This window comes from Erinaceus europaeus, chromosome 1 (assembly GCF_950295315.1).
Source record: "Erinaceus europaeus chromosome 1, mEriEur2.1, whole genome shotgun sequence".
In the NCBI taxonomy this organism is placed as follows: domain Eukaryota; kingdom Metazoa; phylum Chordata; class Mammalia; order Eulipotyphla; family Erinaceidae; genus Erinaceus; species Erinaceus europaeus.
Window position 1 is genome coordinate 105108575 of NC_080162.1, and position 19302 is coordinate 105127876.

Below are 19302 nucleotides of genomic sequence, written 5' to 3' on the forward strand. Positions count from 1 at the left end.
TGCCGGTCCTTGTGCTTTGCGCCACCTGCGCTTAACACGCTGCGCTACAGCCCGACTCCCCTGTTTAATCTTTAAATCATCGTTGACTCATTAAATAAAACGTAATGATGTAAGAATCCTCAGCAGTGGAGCAGGCACACTAATTTCCTCTTTCTTTCTTTCTTTCTTTCTTTCTTTTTTTTTTTTTCCCCCAGAATTAATTTATTTACTCATGGGAGAGATAGAAGGAAAGAAAGACCAGACATCACTCTGGTACATGTGCTGCTAGTGAACTTGGGACCTCATGGTTAAGAATCCAGTGCTTTGGGTGTGGGTAGTACAGCGGGTTAAGCGCATGTGGTGCCAAGAGCAAGGACTCCCCTAAAGATCCCCGTTCCAACCCCCCCACACAAGCAGTGAAGCAGGTGTCTTATCTTTCTCTCCCCCTTTCTGTCTTCCCCTCCTCTCTCCATTTCTCTCTGTCCTATCCAACAGCGATGACATCAATAACAACAACAATAATAACTACAACAACAAAAAACCAACAAGGGCAACAAAAGGGAAAATAAATATAAAAAATAAAATAATAATAATAAAAGAATCCAATGCTTTATCCACTGCACCACCTCCTGGACCACGGCACACTAATTTCTTCAGGTACAAAACAGATTCTTTATATATAGATATAGATACACATACCATATACATATAGTCAACCCTTATCTGTGACCTTGGGAGAAGAACTATTGCCATTTCTGTTGGAGAGGATGGAGACGCAGAACTCTGGTGGTGGAAACAGTATGAATTTATACCGCTATTAGCTTATAATTTTGCAAATCAATATTAACTCACTTATGAAAATTAAAAAACATTTTAAAAATGGGTTCTTTAAAAAAGTGACTGGATGAATTTAATGCAAAACAAACTGCTGTGGTTCCTTTAAGTTTTTTGATATTTGAGATAGGCGCAAAGCGCAAGGACCGGAGCAAGAATCCCAGTTCGAGCCCCCAGCTCCCCACTCGCAGGGGAGTCGCTTCACAGGCGGTGAAGCAGCTCTGCAGGTGTCTGTCTTTCTCTCCCTCTCTTTTTGTCCTGGCACAGATTACACTGGGGGGCTGGAGAAATTGCTCACTTGGATTTAAGGAAGCTTTAGAGCTGTGGTCTCTTTCAGTCTCTGCTTTTCTGTCTATACAAATAATAATAATAAAAAAAAGATTACACTCTGTCTAGACTCATTCAATTTGGAAACTCACAAAGGCAAACTTTATTGACCCTTATGTAAATCATGTGGTGATGTAATTATTTGCTAAATGGAAAATCACAGATTAAGATAATTGACAAACTATTGAATGGCAGTACACAGTTACTAAATGTGGTGAACTGAATGTTTGTTTAAAGGGATGCGTACTTCACTTGGCATATGCAAGTCACCTCTTGTCATCTGCTGATAATATGTCTTTTGTCCAGGTACTCGGTATTTGAGGTTAACTATCCTTGTCTCTAAAATGGGAATGATTTTATTTTAGGTAAAGTTAATTAGTAGACGTGGAAGACTTTCAATGGGAGTGAAAATATTCTGCAAGTTGTTTGAATCCATGTACACATGAACCATGAGACATTATATTTTGGAGTTTGATGTCAAAAATTGTACTTTTCTATCATAAAATAACTTAGAAATAATTGCATGGATCAACTTAGAACAAATAAATATGTTTTTAGAACAAGTCTGTTAAGTATTACATTACTGCTCTAGAGAATGTATATCACTCTGTTGCTATTTATATTCTCGCGGCTGCTCAGCGTGATCTCTTGCTTAGATCTGCATGTTGTGGTTTTTCTGTGCTGCAGATTTGTTTACTGAAGCCCCTGCCTCCCTTGCTCTTCTGCATTTCTTAAGTGTTGTACTGTCTCTAGTCTCCCTTTCTTATTTTGCTTATGTCACCCCACTATTTGTAACAAAAGAGGGATTTAAAAGTAGTTATGTGTTGGACTGGTAAAGATAGCTTACCTGTGAGGATGCTTGCTTTGCCTTGAGTGTGATCCAGGCCTGAGTCTGTCCCTCAAAGCGCTGGGGGGAAGAAGCTTCAGTGCTGTGGTCTTTCCATCTCCCCTTTTATGTGTTTGTGTTTCTTTTTTTTCTATCTAAAAAAATCATCCCAGAGAAGTGAAGACCGGAGACAATAATAAAAACATTATTCTGGGAGTCAGGTGGTAGTGCAGTGGGTTAAGTGCATGTGGCCTGAAGCACAAGGGCCAGTTTAAGGATCCTGCTTCGAGCCCCTGGCTCCCCACCTGCAGGGGAGTCACTTCACAAGTGGTGAAGCAGGTCTGCAGGTGTCTGTCTTTCTCTCCCCCGTCTTCCTCTCCTCTCTCCATTTCTCTCTGTCCTACCCAACAACAATGACATCAATAACCACAACAATGTTAAACAACAAGGGCAACAAAAAGGAAAATAAATAAATATTTAAAAAAAGAGAACGTTATTCTATCTATTTTAAGATGAAGGGAGGTGGAGGAAGCCACCCCTGCCCCTGAAATTCTTGAAATTGTCTTTTTTCTTGCTTGGTTACACTGAACAAGTTTCACTTGTGCAGTGATGAAAAGGAAGCATCCACTTTTTGATTCTGCTTGTAAGACTTTATGATCATTTTATCCTTGCAGTCAAGTAAGGGAACCCCTTTAATGTGATGCCATTTACTTGCGTGTTTGAGAGTTTGGTTGTGTTTTGTTAAGCTCTTCTTGATGCAAGTTCTCTTTGTCCTGGTAAATATTATACCCTGTGTTGGCTTTACCCAACATGAAAGGTCACAGAAGTAAACTCTCATGGCCTCATTTCAGTCTACTGATGATATAATTATTAACCAAATTAAGTATGGGGCCAGCAAAATTGTTCACTTGGATAGTAGGTTGCCTTACCGTATGTACAACTCAGATATGAACCTGACCTCTGCCACACTAAAGGTACCTTTCTTGCTGTAGATCCTCTCTCTCTCTCTTATTCTCTTTTCCCCCCTTCTCTCCCTCTTCCTCTCTACTTGAAAACAAAAACAAAAACAACTGTGGAGCAGTGAAGCCCCAAAGACAAAATAAAAAAAGAAACAAACAAACAAACAAACAAAAAGCCTAACTAAATTAATGTGTTTATAAAGTTGCTGATTGGGATAAATTGTAAAAATGTTTAACTGTATATACTTAGCAGATGTGATGAGTTCAGTGGGTTCCTTGACTTGAGCATTATGTCTCAGTTTATATGTTAGATTTATAAGGTACTAGCTGTGTGATAGGGATGTTAGACAAGCCTCCTGTATTACCAGAATCATACTTCCCCCAATTATGAAAAAATACACATCTGTATTTTATATTTTGCAGAGGGACGTGGAGTAGGTCTAATCACGGTGGAAGTCATATTAGTTTGCTTAGCTACTTTCTTTCTTTAAAACTTTTCTTTTGAACCAGAGAACTGCTCAGAGTAATCTCAGTAGACTCTTTTTGCATAACCATTATGTTATCTACCCCTGCCCAGCTACTTACTTTCTATATAATTAATCATTCAAGATATTTAAGCTATGTCAGCTGTTTTAAGTATAGGTAGCTGCAGTATTAGTACAGCAATTTATTTATTTTTAATATTTTATTTATTTTATTTTTGAGAGAAATGCAGACACACACACACACACACACACACACACACACACACACACAGAAACACCAGAGCAATGCTCAGCTCTGGCTTATGGTGGTGCGGGGATTGAACCTGGAATTTAGGAGCCTCGGGCATGACAGTCTTGTTTGCATAACCATTATGCTATCTCCCCTGCCCAGCAATTTATTTTTTAAAAGACATTTATTAAAATATCTTTATATATGTATCACATATATTTATATGTGGCCAATAGGGATATGAAAAATGCTCAAAGTCACTGATTATCAGAAATACAAATAATGACAATTTAAAATACCATCTTACCCATGTGAGAATGTTATAGATCAGAAAAGATGGATGCAACAAGTATGTGATGGCAAAGGTGGGGAAAAAGGAACACATTTTTTTTTTTAATTTTGAGGACTCTTCATCCTTTTTTTAAAAAAATTATTATTATGTTTATTTATTTATTGGATTGAGACAGCTAGAAATTGAGAGGGAAGGGGGAGGTAAAAAGGGAGAGAGACAGAGACACCTGTAACCCTGCCTTACCACATGTGAAGCTTTCTTTCCCTCTGCAGGTGGGGACTGAGGGCTTGAATCCAGGTCCTTGTACACTGTGCTGTGAATGCTCAACCAGGTGTGCCCCCAAAGGAACACTTCTATGCTGCTGGTAGGAATGTGTATTGGTTTAACCCCTGTGGAAAAGAGTCTGAAGATACCACAGTATACTGGAAATGGACCTACCCTATGACCTGGCAATCCCTCTCCTAGGAATCAATCTGAAGAAGACAAAAAACAGCAATACATAGAGATTTGTGTACACTTACATTTATAATAATACTGTTTGTAATTGCATAAATATGGATGCAACCCAGATGCCCAACAGATGAGTGGCTAAGAAAGTTGTGGTATATATACACAATGGAATACTACTCAGCTATGAAAAATGGTGACTTCACCGTTTTCTTTGTCTCATCTTGGATGGAACTTGAAAGAATCATGTTAAGTGAGATCAGCCAGAAAGAGAAGGATGAATACCAGATGATCTCTTATAGGTGTCACTTAAGAAATAAGGAAGGAAAGGCAAAGCACAAGGGAGAAACTTGGACTAGATGGATGTGGTCTGTTGAGGCAAGAATACTGTGGGGTGAAGAGGGCAGGAGGAGGGAGTTTAGGAGGCACAATGGTATACAGGAAGCTAAGCTGGGGGTGAGTTGAGTATGCAGACAACTATCAAGGAAAAGAGAAATTGTACCCATGTAACAACCATTTTGTGAGCCATTATCTCCCTAGTAATGCAATAAAAATAAATGTGTTCAAACATTTTTACATGTATTGCATTATGCATTTGATAAATATGTATAATTTTTTATGTAAATGCATTTTACATTGGTTTTAATCCATCATCTGTCAGTCTGTCATGTATATGGACAGAGAGAGAGAACAAAAGCAGTGCTCTAAAATACCTTGAACTCTATGTGCTTAGTCTCCTCCCAGGATGCCCCCCCCAAAAAAGAAATTTTTGGGAGTCAGGCGGTAGCGTAAACGCAGGTGGCGCGAAGCTCAAGGACTGGCCTAAGGATCCCAGTTTGAGCCCCCGGCAACCCACCTGCGGTGGTGAAGCAGGTCTGCAGGTGTCTCTCTCTCCTCCTCTCTGTCTTCCCCTCCTCTCTCCATTTCTCTCTGTCCTATGCAACAATGACGACATCAATAACAACAACAATAATAACTACAACAATAAAACAAGGGCAACAAAAGGGGATAAATAAATGAAAAAAAAACTTAAAAAAATTATCTTTGTGCACCATCTTTCAAAATTAAATATTTTAGCTATTTGATAAATTATACAAATTATTTAAAATACATATATTAATATTTTAATTTATTTTTTATGTTTATTTATTTATTCCCTTTTGTTGCCCTTGTTTTATGTTGTAGTTATTATTGATGTTGTCGTTGTTGGGTAGGACAGAGAGAAATGGAGCGAAGAGGGGAAGACAGAGGGGGAAGAGAAAGATAGACACCTGCAGACTTGCTTCACTGCCCTTGAAGCGACTCCCCTGCAGGTGGGGGCTCGAACCAGGATCCTTAGTCCGGTCCTTGTGCTTTGCGCCACCTGTGCTTAACCTGCTGCGCTACCACCTTACTCCATATTATTATTATTATTTTTAACCAGAGCACTGCTCAGTTCTAGCTTATGGTGGTGTGGGGTGTTGAAGCTGGGACTCTAAGAGACTCAGGCATGAGAGTCTCTTTGCATAACCATTATGTTATCTACAAGGTATTTTAATTTATTTTTAATTGGTAGGTTGATGGTTTACAGTACAGTTGTTGACACATGGGTACAATTTCTCATCTCACCAAGATAGGTGTCTGCAAAACACCCTCACCTCCAAATTAGGTCCATCATTGTGTACCAGGATCTAAATGTAATTCCCTCCCCCACCTACTCCCACCCTGTCCTCTATTCCCTGAGTCCTCTGCTTTGGTGTAATACATCAAACCAGTCCAGGTTTTACTTTAAGTTTCCTATTTCTTTCTTTGATTCTTAAATTCTGCCCATGAATGAGGCTATCTCATGTTCTCATGTTCTTCCTTCTATTTCCACCTTATCTCACTTAACATGATTCTTCAAGCTCCATCCAAGATTAGGTTAAGAAGGTAAATTTATTTTTCTTAATAGTTGAGTAATATTCTTTGTCTGATTTCCTCCTCCTCTTCTCCTCCTCCTCCTTTTCCTCCTCTTCCTCCTCCTCCTCCTTCTTTTTAACCAGAGCACTGCTCACTTCTGGCTTACGATAGTGCAGGGGCTTGATCCTGTGACTTTGGAGCCTCAGGCATAAGAGTCTGTTTGCACAACCATTATGCTATCTACCCTCTGCCCTACACAGATCTCTTTGGATGGGTATGCTTGTTCCCTTCGGGTATATAAATACATTCACAAGGGAAACAAAACAAAATAAAATAAACCTGTAAGACTATATCAATTTGAAAAACTTCTACACAGCAAAAGAAACCATCACCCAAATACAGAGACTCCTTAGAGAATGGAAGGTCTACAGCCATGCCACCCTCAACATACCCAATCTCATGTGGTCTCAGAAGCTAAGCAGGTTCAAGCCTTGTTAGTACTTGGTTGGGAGAAATCCTTTCTTTTCTTCCCCCCTTCTTTCCTTTGTACATATAACTAATATTTAATTGAATATAAAATATTACTAAATCCTACAGTAGATCTCTAGCGAAATTCATGTATTCTCTGCTCAAATATACCATATACACTGAAATTCATTTAAAATATACTACAAAAATTAATCTACTTTTTTCTATGATATAAGATCATCAATGTTAATTCACTGCTTTAAAGGAAGGAAGGATCTATGAAGCAACCTGGCTGTCCAACAACAAATGAGAGGCATATATATATATATATATCATATATATTAGCACTATATATATATACATATATACATATATATGTATAAAATAACAGAATACTACTCAGCTTTTAAAAAGGATGAGGCCACCTTCTTCATCCTGGATGGGGCTTGAAGGAATTGTGTTAAGTGAGATAAGCTAGAAAGATAAAGATGAATATGGGATGGTCTCATGGGCAGAATTTTAAAAGATTTATTTATTTATTATTTATTTTTACCAGAGCCCTACTCAGCTCTGGCTTATGGTGATGCAGGGGACTGAACCTGGGATTTTGGAGCCTCAGCTATGAGAGTCTCTTTTATCTACCCCTGCCCAATAGATTTATTTATGGGATCCAGGCAGTAGCACAGCAGGTTAAGTACAGGTGGCGCAAAGTGCAAGGACTGGCGCAAGGATTGCAGTCGAGCCCCCGGCTCCCCACCTGCAGGGGAGTTGCTTCACAAGTGGTGAAGCAGGTCTGCAGGTGTCTCTCTCACCCCCTCTCTGTCTTCCTCTCCTCTCTCTATTTCTCTCTGTCCTATCTAACAACAAGGACATCAATAATAATCACAACAACAATAAAACAACAAGGGCAACAAAAGGGAAATAAATATTTTAAAAATATTTATTTATTTAATAAGAAGACAGCATTATTTTCTTTCTTCCTTCCTTTCTTCCTTCCTTTCTTTCTTTCTTTCTTTCTTTCTTTCTTTCTTTCTTTCTTTCTTTCTTGGATAGTGACAGCCAGAAATAGAGAGGGAAGGGAGTGATAGAGAAGGGAAAGGGACAGACACACCTGCAGCTCTGCTTTACCACTTGCAAAACTTTCCCCCTGCAGGTGGGGACTGGGGCTTGAACCCAGGTCCTCGAGCATTGTAACATGTGCTCAACCAGGTGTGCCACTGCCCAGCCCCTGCATTATTTTTAAAATGTGGAAAATATTAAGTTTTAAATGACAGTGTAGCTGATGTTAGATATATTATTGCAAGGCAATATATATATATATATATATATAGCATGGAGTCCACAGTTTACAAATTCATAAATTCCCAACTGGCCTTTGATTTGATTATTTATTTAAATCATCTTTATGTTGGTTTCTCTGAATCCTGGCTACACACAGGCACCACTTTTAAAGGGAATTATTCAGACCTTTACCTCAGTGCAATAAAGCAGAATATGCACACTGAAGGAAACCCTCATCAATAAATGACTTAAAAAATCTTTAACAGTGCACCAAAGTCCATTCCGAAGGAAATATAAAGTTGAAGTAAATGATTGATCTCTTTATAACCCAAAGAAGCATAAGTTGAGCAACCAGTTGTGCTGTTAAAAAAGTTTTAGATTTATTTCAGGCTCAGACTTGTGAGAAGAGAAAGCTTCAATGCATCCAATTCTAGCCTTGGTGCTCTGTCTCTCCTTCTTGTTTCTCTTTTTACAGTGGAAGCAGAGTTCCAGGAAAGGGAAGCTCCCACCTGGTCCTACTCCTCTCCCGATTATTGGAAACCTCCTCCAGTTAGATGTTAAGAACATCAAAAAATCCTTTAGTGATGTAAGTATGGTTTCTGCTCCTCCCATGGTTTGCAAAGGGTAAGTAAATTAATTCATATCTTTATATTTATTGAAGTAATACTGGTTTACATGACTAGATATATCCTTTACATGGTTTACATGACTAGATATATCCTATACATGGTTTACATGACTAGATATATCATTTTACTCCTCTTCAAATCCTGTGTTGCTATACCATAACTATCCTCTAGGTGTCTATCTCCCTCCACTCCAGTTCCTTGACTTGACTCCATTCTCCTTGAGTCATTCCCCTCATCCTTCAAGAGCTTCAATTCTGTTTCAGTCTTTGGATTTGATTTTGTCTGTTCCTTAAAAAAAAATATCCTCCCACTTATAAACAACGTCTCCCTGTGTTTCAACTTCTTCTGACATATTTAACTTAGCATGACTCAACCTCTTAGCTCCAACTAGGCTGCAGCAAAAGTCAAATCCTTTGATCTTAAAATTTAAAATAAAGTATATCCAGGTAGCATGCTATAGAGATAGGCTATTATAATACAAATTACCCCATCTTAAACCATTGATTTTTTTTAATTTTTTCATGTTTTTAAAATTTTTTTTATATTTATTTATTTACTTATTTTCCCTTTTGTTGCCCTTTTTTTAATTGTTGTAGTTATTTATTTATTTTTTTCCCTCCAGGGTTATTGCTGGGCTCGGTGCCTGCACCATGAATCCACCGCTCCTGGAGGCCATCTTTCTCCCTTTTTTTGTTGCCCTAGTTGTTGCAGCCTCGTTGTGGTTATCATTGCCATTGTTGACGTTGCTTTGTTGTTGGATAGGACAGAGAGAAATGGAGAGAGGAGGGGAAGACAGAGAGAGAGGGGAAAGATAGACACCTGCAGACCTGCTTCACCGCCCGTGAAGTGACTCCCCTGCAGGTGGAGAGCCGGGGGCTCGAACCGGGATCCTTACGCCGGTCCCTGCGCTTTGCGCCACCTGCGCTTAACCCACTGCCCGACCCCCCCCCCAATTGTTGTAGTTATTATTGTTGTTATTGATGTCGTCATTGATGGATAGGACAGAGAGAAATGGAGAGAGGAGGGGGAGACAGAGAGGGAGAGAAAGACAGACACCTGCAGAGCTGCTTCACCGCCTGTGAAGCGACTCCCCTGCGAGTGGGGAGCTGGGGGCTCGAACTGGGATTCTTGCTCCGGTCCTTGCGCTTTGCGCCTTGTGCGCTTAACCCGCTGTGCTACTGCTCAGCTCCTTAAAAAAAAAAAATTTTTTTTGTAAACAGTGGAATGAGCAATGTGCTTTGTGAGTAGAAAAACATCTAAAGTTCTGATGATAGGCTCAAAATGATTAAGTGGCAAAATCTATGACTATTGTTTTCTCCTTTATTTCATAGTCATTTGCCAAGATTTCCAGGTGAAGGTAAAAAGGAAAGGAAGCTTTTTTGTTGTTTTAGAGGTTTGATCTCAGAATTAATTCACAATGTAAGCTGGTGGTTTTTTTAAATTTTTTCTATTTATTCAAGATATGACAGTGGACACCTGTTTATGTAAAGTAGATGCAATTTTTTTTAAAAAAATTATTTATTTAAGAAAGGAGACTAACAAAATCATAGGATGGGGGAGTACAACTCCACACAATTCCCGCCACCCAATCTCCATATCCCATGCCCTCCCCAATAGCTTTCCCATTCTCTATCCCTTTGGGAGCATGGACCCAGGGTCGTCGTGGGTTGCAGAAAGTGGAAGGTCTGGCTTCTGTAATTGCTTCCCCGCTGAACATGGGCGTTGACTGGTCGGTCCATACTCCCAGTCTGCCTCTCTCTTTCCCTAGTAGGGTGTGTCTCTGGGGAAGCTGAGCTCCAGGACACATTGGTGGGTCTTCAGTCCAGGGAAGCCTGGCCAGCATCCTGATGGCATCTGGAACCTGGTGACTGAAAAGAGAGTTAACATACGAAGCCAAACAAATTGTTGAGCAATCATGGACCCAAAGCTTGGAATAGTGGAGAGGAAGTGTTAGGGGGGTACTCACTGCAAACTCTAGTGTACTTCTGCTTTCAGGTATATATTTTGCAGTAGTTTATAGATACGTGTGAAGATATGCTCTCTCTCACAGAAACTGGTGTATATCTAGGTTTTGGGACACCTAAAAAGTGAACCACCTGAGATGAAATTAGAGTATACTATGAAAGGAAAGGTCTCACCTGAGTAATGAAGTTGAAGGGTTGTCATTCCACACGTGAAGTCTCTGGACACAGTCTGAAGTGAAGCATGTTGAGGTGGCAGTCGTTGCGTTGCGTTGATTAGGTTGCAATTAGCGGATGCAGTATTATTTGATAAGAATTGGGAGAAGTGTATGGGAAAATGGTCCCTACCCTTGGGTCCCAGGACTGGGGGAAGTTTAGGCTCTATAGTGGAAATGTGAGGTTCCTGCTGTCTCAGAAGACAATGGATAGTTACTGTTATCATCACATTATTTGGTAATTGGGTTAGCTTTGAAAAGTCCCTTTGTTAGACATACAATCAATTTTCCCCCTCATATTAATTAAATAGTGATTTATATTACTACAATTTAATAGGTGTGTACATAAACACCATTCCCATCACCAAAAGATTGTGTCCCATCACACCCACCTATCCTCCCCTCCCCCCCCCCTACTGGCCCAGGAAGCCGCATGTCCACCCTCCTGCTCACCACAGGGTTTTTGTTTTGGTGCCCTACTTTCAATTTAGTCAGATCCTGCCTTTAGTTTCATTTTCTGATCTTCTTTCTCAACTTCTGTTGATGAGTGGGATCATCCCATACTCATCTTTATCTTTCTGTCTTAACTCACTTAACATAATTCCTTGTAGCTCTGACCAAGATGGGTCAGAGAAGTTGAGTTCATTGTTCTTAATGGCTGCATAGTATTCCACTGTGTATATATACCACATCTTTCTCGGCCACTCATCTGTTTTTGGGCACCTGAGTTGCTTCCAGGTTTTAGCTATTATGAATTGTGCTGCTATGAACATAGGAGCATACACCTCTTTTTGGTTGGGTGTTATGGAGAGGAATTACTGGGTCATATGGAAAGTCCATGTCTAGCCTTGTGAGAGTTCTCCATACTGCTCTCCACAGAGGCTGGACCAAGCTGGTGTTCTCTTTCTGAACCTCAGGCTGCCAAATTCAGAGGTGCAGAGTCTTTCTATAGCTTCATAATCGACTTCACATGTTTTGTGAGGTTCCTTCCTTCAACCCAATGCAAAGTCAGCCATCAACCAGAACAGGAATGTATGTTCAAGGGATATATAAAGTGGGTGGCAATGACAAAAAATTGTTTAATAAACAGGAATCCAAAGGTAGGAGTAGAGCAAATGGAACTAGGGGTCTTCAAGTGGGAAGAAATTAGGAAGTCTATTTTAGTTATGTTCCAAGGGGCCCATAACTTCAGTATTTTTTCCTGAGCCTGATAGCTAACATTCAAGTGGACTAAAAATATTGTCTGTGAAGATGGTGTCAGAATTGAGAATAGGGCTAGAAAGCTGTATTACAGCAGAGAGTAGCTCTTAAACAAGAGGAAAGTATATAAATACCATTGACTGTTTTTTTAAAAAAAATTTATATTTATTTATTCCCTTTTGTTGCCCTTGTTTTATTGTTGTAGTTATTATTATAGCCCCTCAACAGGAATTCTTTTATCTCAGTTATCTTATTTGCAGTTGGGACAAATCAACCTGCTGAAGGTGCTGACCTGACGATTATTTCTAATCTGTATAGCATAGCTTGGACCATTGCCCAATTCCAGTTTTTATAAAGTGACAACTGTAACAATCCTTTCATATTAATGCATTAAATTCAGGGATATTTTAGTCTGTATGTGGCAGGAAGGAAATATAAGAGGTCACTGAATAGCTCACCTGGTAGAGTGCACACATTGCCATGCATGAGCACCTGGGTTCAAGCCTCAGGACACTACATGGGATCCCCTGCACAGGGGAAGATTCATAACCAGTGTAGTAGTGTGGTGGCACCCTCCTTCTCTTTCTGTTTCTCTGTCTCTATATATCTCTCTCCCTCTTCCAATCTGTCTCTCCCTCCCTGTCTATCTCTTATCCTCTAGTTAGAAGAAAGGAAATAAAAAAGACCATTGGGAGCTGTGAAGTTGTGTGGGTATTTTATCCAAACTACCCCCCTGGTGGCAAAACAAAACAAAACAACAAAATGAACATAAAGGGCATGAATATATCATTCAGAACCATGCACGGTATATTATCAAATGGAGACTTGTTTTTCTTTTTATTTATAGAATAGAAATATTGATAAAACCATAGGCTAAGAGAGGTACAGTTCCACACAATGCCCACCATCAGAACTCTGTATCCCACCCCCTCCCCTGATAGCTTTCCTATTCTTTATCCCTCTGTGAGTATGGACCCAGGGTCATTATGGGGTGCAGAAGGTGGAAGGTCTGGCTTCTGTTATTGCTTCCCTGTTGAACATGGGCGTTGGCAGGTTGGTCCATACTCCCAACCTGTGGAGAGTTTTTTTCTTACATGCATTTTCTTTCCAGCTGTCAAAAGTCTATGGCCCTGTGTTCACTGTGTATTTTGGCACTAAACCCACTGTGGTGCTGCATGGATATGAAGCTGTGAAGGAAGCCCTGACAGATATGGGAAAAGAGTTTTCTGGAAGAGCCGTCTTTCCAGTGTTTGAAAAACTTAATAAAGGACGTGGTATGTGTAGTCATATGTATGTGTGACATTGATAATGATGGTAGGTGGATGGAAAAGTAGAATTTGGAGACCAGGGAGTCAGGTGGTAGTGCAGCGAGTAAAGCGCACGTGGCGCAAAGCACAAGGACGGGCATAAGGATCCTGGTTTGAGCCCTCAGCTCCCCACCTGCAGGGGAGTCGCTTCACAAGCGGTGAAGCAAGCCTACAGGTGTCTATCGTTCTCTCCCTCTCTTGGTCTTCCCCACCTCTCTCCATTTCTCTCTGTCCTATCCAACAACAATGACATCAATAACAATAATAATAACCACAACAATGTTAAAACAACAAGGCAACAAAAGGGAAAATAAATAAATATTAAAAAAAGAATTTGAGGAGCAGACTTTGAACTGTCTATATGGATGCATTGTGTGAGTTCTTTGTTACTACCTTGAATCTCCCTTACATGTCAATTTTCTCTTCTGGTAGGAGTCACTTTCAGTAATGGAAACACATGGAGGGAGACCCGTCGATTCTCACTCATGACCTTACGAAACTTTGGGATGGGGAAGAGGAGCATTGAGTACAGAGTTCAAGAAGAAGCCCGCTGCCTTGTGGAGGAGTTGAGGAAAACCAATGGTGGGTGACTATAGCCTGTAGCTCTGACTTTAACTGAATATTCTCTAAGTCTTGGAAACATTTCCCTTGCAGCAAATATTTTATTGAAGATACTGACTTAAACGCTCAGGTAAAAGAGTGAGGGAACTAAGGGAACTTTTTTGTATCTCTCGCTGTGTGTGCATAACAATATTTGTGCATACAGTGTTGATACAAAATTTCTTGTGGTTTTTTTTTTTTTTTTTTTTTTTTTTTTGCTTCCAGGGTTATCTCTGGGGCTTGGTGCGTGCATTACAAATCCACTGCTCCTGGAGACCATTTTTGTTGCCCTAGTTGTCATTATTGTTACTGTTGTCATTGCTGTTGTTGTTGTTGGATAGGACAGACAGAAATGGAGAGAGGAGGGGAAGACAGAGAGGGGGAGAAAAAAATAGGCAAGTGGTCCAGGAGGTGGCACAGTGGTAAAGCTTTGGACTCTCAAGCATGAGGTCCCAAATTTGACCCCTGGCAGCACATATGCCAGAGTGATGTCTGGTTCTTTCTCCTCCTATCTTTCTCATAAATAAATAAAATCTTAAAAAAAAAAAAAGGAGTCAAGAGGTGGTGCAGTGGGTTAAGCGCAGGTGGCACAAAGCACAAGGATGGGTGTAAGGATCCTGGTTCGAGCCCCCAGCTCCCCACCTGCAGGAGAGTCACTTCACAAGTGGTGAAGCAGGTCTTCAGGTGTCTGTCTTTCTTTCCCCCTCTCTGTCTTCCCCTCCTCTCACGATTTCTCTCTGTCCTATGCAACAATGACGACATCAATAATGACAACAATAACTACAGTAATAAAAAACAACAAGGGTAACAAAAGGGAATAAATAAACATTTAAAAAGAAAGAAAGAAAGAAAGAAGGAAAGAAAGAAAAAGATAGGCAGACCTGAGACCTACTTCACCACTTGTGAAGCTACCCTCCCCCTCCCTGCAGGAGGGTGGTGGGTGGCTAGAACCAGGATCCTTACGCTGGTCCTAGCACTTTGCATCATGTGCACTTAACCCACTGTGCCAAAATTTCTTCTTTTAAATATTTTATTTTAATGAGAGAGATACAGAGAGAAAGACCAGAGTACTGCTCAGCTCTGATTTATAGTGGTGCTGGGGACTGAACCTGGGACCTTTTTGGTCTCAGAAATGAAAGTCATTTTACATAACCATTATCCTGTCCCCCAGCCTATATGAAATTTCTTCTTTATCTGATTCTCTTCGGAAATATGTTTATTTCCAATTTTTAAGGAATTGTGAATACTTTTGAGTCATTTCTCCAGAGTTAGTGAGCAATCGTTTCCTGCAGCAGAACATTTTGCTTGGCAATACAAGTTTAATGGACTTGGTTGGAACATCTGCATGAAATAAGAAATAAAACTGAGCTGCATTTATAAAGTCAGCATCCTAACCATGACTAAGAATCACTTCAGGACCAGTATCTATAGTTCCATTTTTTTTTCTTTTCTATCTTTTTTTAAAAAGTGTTTTCATAAAGTTTTATTTATTTATTTATTTTCCCTTTTGTTGCCTTGTTGTTTTAACATTGTTGTGGTTATTATTATTCTTTTTATTGATGTCATTGTTGTTGGATAGGACAGTGAGAAATGGAGAGAGGAGGGGAAGATAGAGAGGGGGAGAGAAAGATAGACACCTGCAGACCTGCTTCACCACCTTTGAAGCAACTCCCCTGCAGGTGGGGAGTTGGGGGCTCAAACTGGGATCCTTCCGCAGGTCCTTGCCTTTTGTGCTGTGTGTGCTTAACCCGCTGAGCCACCGCCTGACTCCCTAGTTCCATTTTTAATCTGAGTTTTTACTCATGTAGAAATATACTAGGGGCTGAGTGATGGCGCACCTGGTTGAGTGCCCATGTTACAATATGCAAGGACCCAGGTCGGAGCTCCTAGTCCCCTCCTGCAGGGGAGAAGCTTTGCAAGTGGCAAAGTAGTACTGCAGGTGTCTCTCCTCTCTACCAACCCCTTTCCCTCTCAATTTCTGACTGTCTCTATCCAATAAATAAAGAAAATAAAAAATTTTAAAAAAGAAAAGAAATATCCTAGAGCAATTCTCATTAATAAAGATTTTTCTGTAAAGCAGAGAAAATAAAATAGGCATACTGATTTTTTTTTAAAATCACACTGTACTGACACATAAATATATATATATATTTTGGCCTCCAGGGTTATTGCTGGGGCTCGGTGCCTGCACCACGAATTCACTGCTTCTGGAGACTACCCTTCCCTTTTGTTGCCCTTGTTGTTTTATCATTGCTGTGGTTATTATTATTGTTGTTGTCATTAACATTGTTGTTGCTGGACAGGGCAGAGAGAAACAGAGAGAGGAGGGGAAGACAGAGAGAGGGAGACACCTACAGACCTGCTTCACTGCCTGTGAAGTGACTCCCCTGCAAGTGGGGGCCTGGGGCCTCTAAACAGGATCCTTACTCCAGTCCTTGTGCTTTGCGCCACGTGTGCTTAACCCACTGTGATATATATATGCGCCTGACCCTGACACATATATGTTTAAATTTCATTAGTGATTTAATATTGATTTAAAAATTACATTTGCTCTTGCCCACTTTTCACTTCGTGATGGAAGGGTGCGGTGTGTAGCAGGAGGCAGCCATCTTGGCTAGCTCCAAGTGGCCCAAACTGTTGGGTTCCCACCCCAATCCTGAGGTCCTTTGTGAATAAAGGATTGTGTTCCCTTTCTGCTCCAAAACTCCTTTTTCTGCATCCTGCCGCTGCCAATGCAGCAAGCGACAGGGAGATCTCTGCTCCTGTCCTCCATATTAAAGGAATAAATACCACTCAGGAGACTTGCCAGGAGACACCTGTGTTTTATTTGGAAGTTAAAAAAAAAAAAAGAAAAGAAAGTTCAAGTCCTGAGACTTCCGGAAGCGGGGATACGAGCAGCAGCAGATCTGTTTCTCTCCTCTCCTCTCCTCTCCTCTCCTCTCCTCTCCTCTCCTCTCCTGGATCTACTAGGAATACCAAAGGAGACCACCTGGGATCGAAAAAAGACAGTACTAAAACAACTACAGAAACCCACCAAATCACTGGTGAATGCAAACACGTGTGGCTGGTGACAGAGAGGAGCCTAGGGAGAGACTAAGTGGCTGGTAACAGTCTGGTGGTTTATCAGTTGAGACACCACCTCCAGTCTGCTCTACCAACAAGGGGACAGCTTAAGGGAGGAGAGGACTCCCCAGAGACTCACCAAGTGCAACTCTGAGTCTCCATTGCTACTGCCCTCAGAATCTGGAGCAGTGGCAGGGAGGGACACGGGGGGCAGGGGGTGGAACAGAGATCTAACCAGGAAACTCAGGAGAAGACCTATACCTCGGTAGCATAGCTGTGGGGCTGTGAAAGTCTCTTTGCATAACCACTGGACTATCTCTGCCGCACCCTGCCTTTTCTCTGGGTCAGGAGTCAGTGATTAAGCTAAGAAGCCTACTTATAGTTTAGAAGCCCTCAGGCTCCCATAGCCTACAGAGAAGAAAAAAAAAGAGGCTTTTAAATCACTGAGCCCCAACTCAGGGACTAACATACTATTGAAACAAGTGTTAACTTCCACCACTGTGAACCCTTTAATTACCTTACTTAGAAACAAGTCAATCCAGGAAATAGTAATCAGTAATTTGAAAAGTACTAAGAGAGGGAACTCATAACATAATATATAAAATAGGTAAACCAACAAGAAATATTGGAGAAATGAACCAGGACAACAGTCCAGCTAAAAGCCCCCCAAAGGATGAAGTACAAAATAATGAGTTCAACATTCAAACATTAGCTAAGGATATAATCACAGGAGTGAGTAAAGAGTTTGAAAGAATTGTAATCAGAAATACAGGAACAACAAATGAGACTCTGGAAGAAAATACTAACTATCTCAAGGTTATTAGAGAGCTGAAAGCTGAAATAGCTGAGCTAAGAACTCAACTAGCTGAACAAACTAAAACATTCTCAGAACAGGGTAACAAAATAGATGAACTCCAGAAAACAGTAGAGGGCAGAGAGAATAGAATCAATGAGGCTGAAGACAGAATTAGCAAGATCGAGGATGAATTAGAGACCACTAAAAAAGAAGTAAGAGATATCAAAAAGAGATTAAGAGATGCTGAAAACAACAACAGAGTCCTATGAGATAACTTCAAAAGAAACAATATACGAATTATTGGCTTACCAGAGGAAGACAGAGAGGGAGAGGAAGAAAGCATTCTTCAGGCCATAATAGCTGAAAACTTCTCTAGTCTAGATAACATCAAAGACATAAAGATTCAAGAAGCCCAGAGGGTCCCAAACAGAATTAACCCAGACTTAAAGACACCAAGACACATCATACTTAGAATGGAAAGGAATAAGGATAAAGAAAGGATCCTTAAGGTTGCAAGAGTCACCTACAGAGGAAAACCCATAAGATTAGCAGCAAACTTCTCCATACAAACACTACAGGCCAGAAGAGAATGGCAAGATATCTATCGAGTGCTCAATGAGAAAGGCTTTCAACCAAGAATACTGTATCCTGCTAGATTGTCATTCAGACTAGATGGAGGCATCAAAACTTTCTCAGACAAGCAACAGTTGAAGGAATCAACTGTCACCAAGCCTGCCCTGAAAAAAGTTCTGAAAGGTCTTCTATAAATAGTCAGACCATCATAAATAGGACATATATCAGAACACTCTAAAACTATACAAGAATGGCATTAAAATATCTTCAATCTTTGATATCAATAAATGTCAATGGCCTGAATTCACCTATTAAAATACACAGAGTAGGAAGATGGATCAGAAAACACAACCCAACAATATGCTGTCTACAGGAAACCCACCTAACTCAACAAGACAAACACACAGACTTAAAGTGAAAGGATGGAAAACTATCATACAAGCCAATTGCCCACAAAAAAGGGCAAGAACAGCTATTCTCATATCTGACATGATAGACTTTAAAATAGATAAGATTAAAAAGGATTGGAATGGACACTACTTAATGCTCAGAGGATCAGTCAATCAAGAGGACTTAACAATTATTAACATCTATGCACCCAATGAGGAGCCATCTAAATACATCAAACGTCTAATGAAAGAGCTACAGCAATATATTAACAGCAACACAATCATAGTAGGCGACTTCAACACCCACTCTCTCAACTTGACAGATCATCTAGGCAGAAAATCAATAAAGACATAAGGGAGCTAAATGAAGAGATAGATAAACTAGAACTATTGGTCATTTTCAGAGTCATTCATCCCAAGAAACTGGAATACACATTTTACTCAAATCCACATGGGCCATTCTCAAGGATAGACCATATGTTAGGCCACAAAGATAGCATCAGCAAATTCAAGAGCATTGAAATCATCCCAAGCATCTTCTCAGACCACAGTGGAACTAAACTA

At 40.3% G+C, this 19302-nt stretch overlaps 1 protein-coding gene and 1 long non-coding RNA gene across 3 annotated transcripts in view; one reads left to right on the plus strand and one right to left on the minus strand.

Moving 5' to 3' along the window:
* The window catches only part of LOC132538952 (uncharacterized), a 310731-nt gene that overhangs the window by 271301 nt on the left and 20128 nt on the right, over positions 1–19302 (minus strand). The window lies entirely within an intron of this gene.
* Positions 8424–19302, plus strand: part of LOC103126403 (cytochrome P450 2C9-like) — a 117544-nt gene continuing 106665 nt past the window's right edge. For both annotated transcript variants that reach the window (XM_060192338.1, XM_060192345.1), the window contains exons 1-3: positions 8424–8591; positions 13122–13284; positions 13750–13899. In XM_060192338.1, the coding sequence (XP_060048321.1) occupies positions 8424–8591; positions 13122–13284; positions 13750–13899 (481 nt within the window). The remainder of the gene's footprint in view (positions 8592–13121; positions 13285–13749; positions 13900–19302) is intronic.